At 28.8% G+C, this 4,817-nt stretch overlaps 1 protein-coding gene across 1 annotated transcript in view; it reads right to left on the bottom strand.

The window, feature by feature from the left end:
- Positions 1 to 4,817, bottom strand: part of LOC106472159 (protein wntless-like) — a 47,323-nt gene that overhangs the window by 14,823 nt on the left and 27,683 nt on the right. Inside the window, exons 4-6 of the mRNA XM_013932788.2 lie at positions 3,498 to 3,659; positions 1,717 to 1,853; positions 1,260 to 1,300 (exon numbers count right to left, since the gene is read on the bottom strand). Of these exons, the coding sequence (XP_013788242.2) occupies positions 1,260 to 1,300; positions 1,717 to 1,853; positions 3,498 to 3,659 (340 nt within the window). The remainder of the gene's footprint in view (positions 1 to 1,259; positions 1,301 to 1,716; positions 1,854 to 3,497; positions 3,660 to 4,817) is intronic.

The following is a 4,817-nucleotide window of genomic DNA, read 5'->3' as shown; positions in this document are numbered from 1 at the left end:
CTCATCTTTAAACTAAACTTTCAATAAAATCCTTTTTCTCATGCATGGTGAACATTATTGAAGTACACTGTTGTAGAACTGTCAGACAATTCCAGAAAAGGTCACAGACCCAATAGCCTTCCACAGGAACTATCAGTTATACCTGCCCAGAGGGCGGCTACTTCTGCTAATGAAAAGTAATTTAGGCAAAATTCCCTAATTCTTGGAAGGATGGTAAATAAATTGGAGATTAGGGAAGATCTAGGGAGCAAATGTCACAATTTTCATACTAGGGTAGATTGAGGAGTTTTTAATTCCTTATAAAATTAATAACTTAAAACTTATATAATATTAAAATTTGATTAATTAACTACATTTTGATGCCAAGTTCATTCATATACCATGATAATAAAGTGGTTTCATTAAACTTTGAAAATAAGTCTCTAAAAAGCTGTGGCATGTGCACTTTGACCTGCCAATAAAGAGAGAGTTAATTATCTTATATTTAATTATAGTTATTAAATCATAAAAGCAAATTTTAAGTTTTACTAGATCATGTAAATCTGAAACCTAAAAAAATGCTCCATTGTGAGATTCACCAGATTACACCAACCAAAATATTTGAGTAATACAGTTTAAATTTGTTTCATGTAATACTTGCATTATGTAACAAAAGAACTTTCACTCTACACTCTTCCTCGAGATGCACAATTTACATTTCTACTTTGTCTTAAAATACAAGTTCTTTTTACAACTGAACTTTTTCCTTAACTTTTTCTTTGTTATGTTTATGTGTAAATAACTCTCCCAGTACACTAGGTATATTTTTAAATAAAGAAACAGGTACGTGGTGTTCTATAATTACACACATCTTGCTTATTGGTTGTAACATCAACATGAAATGTTTTCTTAGAGATAATTACTTAAAACATTTTACAGACAAATATCTTTTCAAATTGTAAAATAATCATTTGGACATTTATTTCCAAAGTTAACAAATTAATACTCAACATTTTTAATCAACTGGTGTTGGTATTTTTTAGCACAAACAGGTTATCTGTGTTCTGTCCACTCTGAGAAATTGAGCCCTGGAATTTTAGCATTGTAAGTTCATGAACTTACCATTCATACAACAATGAACTTTTGATTAAGTATAGCATTAATGATTAGAGAGGTTAAATTAAAAATAGGCACATTATTATTTTCTACAACTAATGGTATTTTAATAACTAAAAGTATTTAATTTTTCAAATATTCCAATATTTTGTTGTTATACCTACAATTCAATAGAGATAGCGCTATTCCTAGGGTCAGCAACATCCTGTCAAAAAAAAAAGAGCAAAAAATAATGAAATCTAGCTTCGAAAGGTTACTACATAACAATATATACCTATAATTACATCTCAATGAAAATTAATTAAACCAAAACTTTGTTAAAAATCAATAGGGATAAGATGTAAAGTAAATAACGAGCTCTAACTGTTCATTTAGATAAAAATAAAAATTTCAATTTATATAAAGGAAAACTGGAATGAAGTTCTTAGAATCATGTTAAATTTATTTTCACCTTTAAGGTGAACCACTAAAGTAATTCAGTTTCAATCTATGACAAGTTTTTACTTTTTAATAGTAAATCTACTACTTCTGTTAAGGACTATTAAAAGGTTTATCAGTTTGATATGGGAGGAATAAAGACGTCTTGAAAAAGTGTATAAACCACCAGAGAAATTAACTTACTTCTCTAGAAGTGCTGGTGGTCGAGGTAAAAGCAAAATACGGTGCCAAAACCAGATCATTAAACCAATAATAACTGGGAAGAAAACAGTTTTCAGAGAGACCCAAACTTTAGTAAAACCACCATTTTGGTTGATTACCTATGATAACAAGACAATGTAAGGATTTTATTTCCAGATTTAAAAGAAAAATATAGTAACACTCTTATAAATTTAAATAAAAAATACTAAAATAAGAGTAGTGTAACTATTCATTTTATAAGTTGATAAAATATTGCATATTAACTACCCTGTGACATCTTTAACATTTTATAAGTTGATGAAATATAGCATATTAACTACCCTGTGACATCTTTAACATTTTATAAGTTGATGAAATATAGTATATTAACTACCCTGTGACATCTTTAACATTTTATAAGTTGATGAAATATAGCATATTAACTACCCTGTGACATCTTTAACATTTTATAAGTTCATGAAATATAGCATATTAACTACCCTGTGACATCTTTAACATTTTATAAGTTGATGAAATATAGCATATTAACTACCCTGTGACATCTTTAACATTTTATAAGCTGATGAAATATAGCATATTAACTACCCTGTGACATCTTTAACATTTTATAAGCTGATGAAATATAGCATATTAACTACCCTGTGACATCTTTAACATTTTATAAGTTGATGAAATATAGTATATTAACTACCCTGTGACATATTTAACATTTTATAAGTTGATGAAATATGGTATATTAACTACCCTGTGACATCTTTAACAGAGTTCAAAGGCACATTAAATTTTTACTAATTCTTCTTCTACATTTTATGGATTCTGTATTAAGTAGAATTGGGTACAGTTATTTTTCCACCACTTGTAAAATACTGGTAAGGAGTGTTAAATCATAATAAAATATATCACAACTGAAAAGGTTTCCTGAATGTGAGGTGTTGCTTGATGATGAGGTTTGTAAGAACAATTGCATATCAAAAAAGACACTAAATATTCAGATACAAAAACAGACAAAGTCGTGAATAGATATCAGAAGTAAGTAACAAAACAGAAAATCAAGGCACATCTTGCTTCTGCAACAATCTTTAAAAGTTTGGTTTTAAAAAATAATAATTTTCATGAATACTCTTACAATATTTTTTAATAAAATTATAAAATGCTATAAAAAATTTCAAAGAGTCACTAATTTTTACTTAATTTCTATATCACTTTTAGCAAAACGTTTTTTATCCTATTGTTATATAAAATGAAAAAATTCCTTTGGCTTCAATAACAATCACAATGTAACTTCTGTAAAATCAGCTACATGAACAAGTTGTTTTTATGTTCAAAGGCTTGGGTAACTATTCTTTGTATCACATAGATACTAAATCAAACTCCTTTACATACATCTAAATACCTACTTTCATATATACAGATAATGTCATTCTACAAATTTCAAATTCCCTAGCCCATCTAACTTTTTTTATTATGATCTAATATTAGAGATAAGTCACAAACATTAGAGAAATTGGTTTTTTACTTTGGAGCTACATGAAGAAGTTTTTATTTTGATCCAAGGTGTTTCTAACAAAAAACAAACTAAAACAAATTGGAGCAAATTAAAATAAAACAGTAGGAAAACTACTGTACAAGTTATTAAAGAAATCTTACTCTTCAATGAAAAAAAACAATGCTGTCACAAAACAGTTAAAGAATACAAAAGAAAGAAATAATAATAAAACAACACAGTTGCTACATGCCTGGATGAAATCAGTAGAAATACTTACCACCACAATAATATCTTCAATTTGACCAATTCCCTCATTAATTGGTTCCTTGTTACTTTCTGCAACTGGAAGACGAAGATTGATCAGATAAAAATCGTGATGGAGACTCCCAAGTTCAAAGAGAGGCAAAAGATCACAATCATACTGGTAACCTTCAATTTTCTGTAAAAAGAAAAAAAAAGGTAACTACCTTTTCTTAAAGCATTCACTTGAGAATATAAAATTTTATCTGCACTTACAAACAAACTTAATCCTCACAGTTTTATATCGATCATTAGGTTTTTAACATGTCTATAATAGCCAAATGTCTGTTCTCACACTCTGTATCTCCTGCAGAAAAAAAATATATATCAAAAACGCGAGTACATTAGAGAAAAATTATTCATTTTTCAATTTCTAAAATTTCATATCAACATTGATCGTTCAGTCTTTGTATCTGCTGATAGAAAACTTAAGAACAAAGAGAACAGGGCTTCCTCCATTGACTGATTGAAATAAATATTTTAAAGACAGAAGCATGAAGGGAAAAATTGCATAAAAAGAGGAATATGTTTGAGTATACATTTGTTGTTCAGTTTAAATTTGTGTTTTGATTTCTTTTCATGGCAGCATTATATACAGGGGGTCTTCGTTATACATCAAAGTTAGGGACTGGAAAGTTGCAACTTATAACGAAACAATGTATAACGAGACATTTTCCCCCGTAATAATAATAATGGAACCGTAAGAGCATAATCATTGCCTAATGTGGAAAAAATTCTCCTATAAGACACAATGAAATATGGTATTGAATAGGGAACATAATTTAGGAAATATGATATTGAATAGGGAACATAATTTAGGAAACATGGTACTGAATAGGGAACATAACTTAGGAAACATGGTACTGAATAGGGAACATAACTTAGGAAACATGGTACTGAATAGGGAACATAACTTAGGAAACATGGTACTGAATAGGGAACATTACTTAGGAAACATGGTACTGAATAGGGAACATAACTTAGGAAATATGGTACTGAATAGGGAACATAACTTAGGAAATATGGTATTGAATAGGGAACATAACTTAGGAAATATGGTATTGAATAGGGAACATAACTCAGGAAATATGGTATTGAATAGGGAACATAACTTAGGAAATATGGTATTGAATAGGGAACATAACTTAGGAAATATGGTATTGAATAGGGAACATAACTTAGGAAATATGGTATTGAATAGGGAACATAACTTAGGAAATATGGTATTGAATAGGGAACATAACTTAGGAAATATGGTATTGAATAGGGAACATAACTTAGGAAATATGGTATTGAA

The sequence above is a fragment of the Limulus polyphemus genome, unplaced genomic scaffold, assembly GCF_000517525.1.
Source record: "Limulus polyphemus unplaced genomic scaffold, Limulus_polyphemus-2.1.2 Scaffold5126, whole genome shotgun sequence".
NCBI lineage: Eukaryota > Metazoa > Arthropoda > Merostomata > Xiphosura > Limulidae > Limulus > Limulus polyphemus.
Note: the sequence above shows the minus strand (reverse complement) of the source record. Positions and strands in the feature narration are given on the sequence as shown.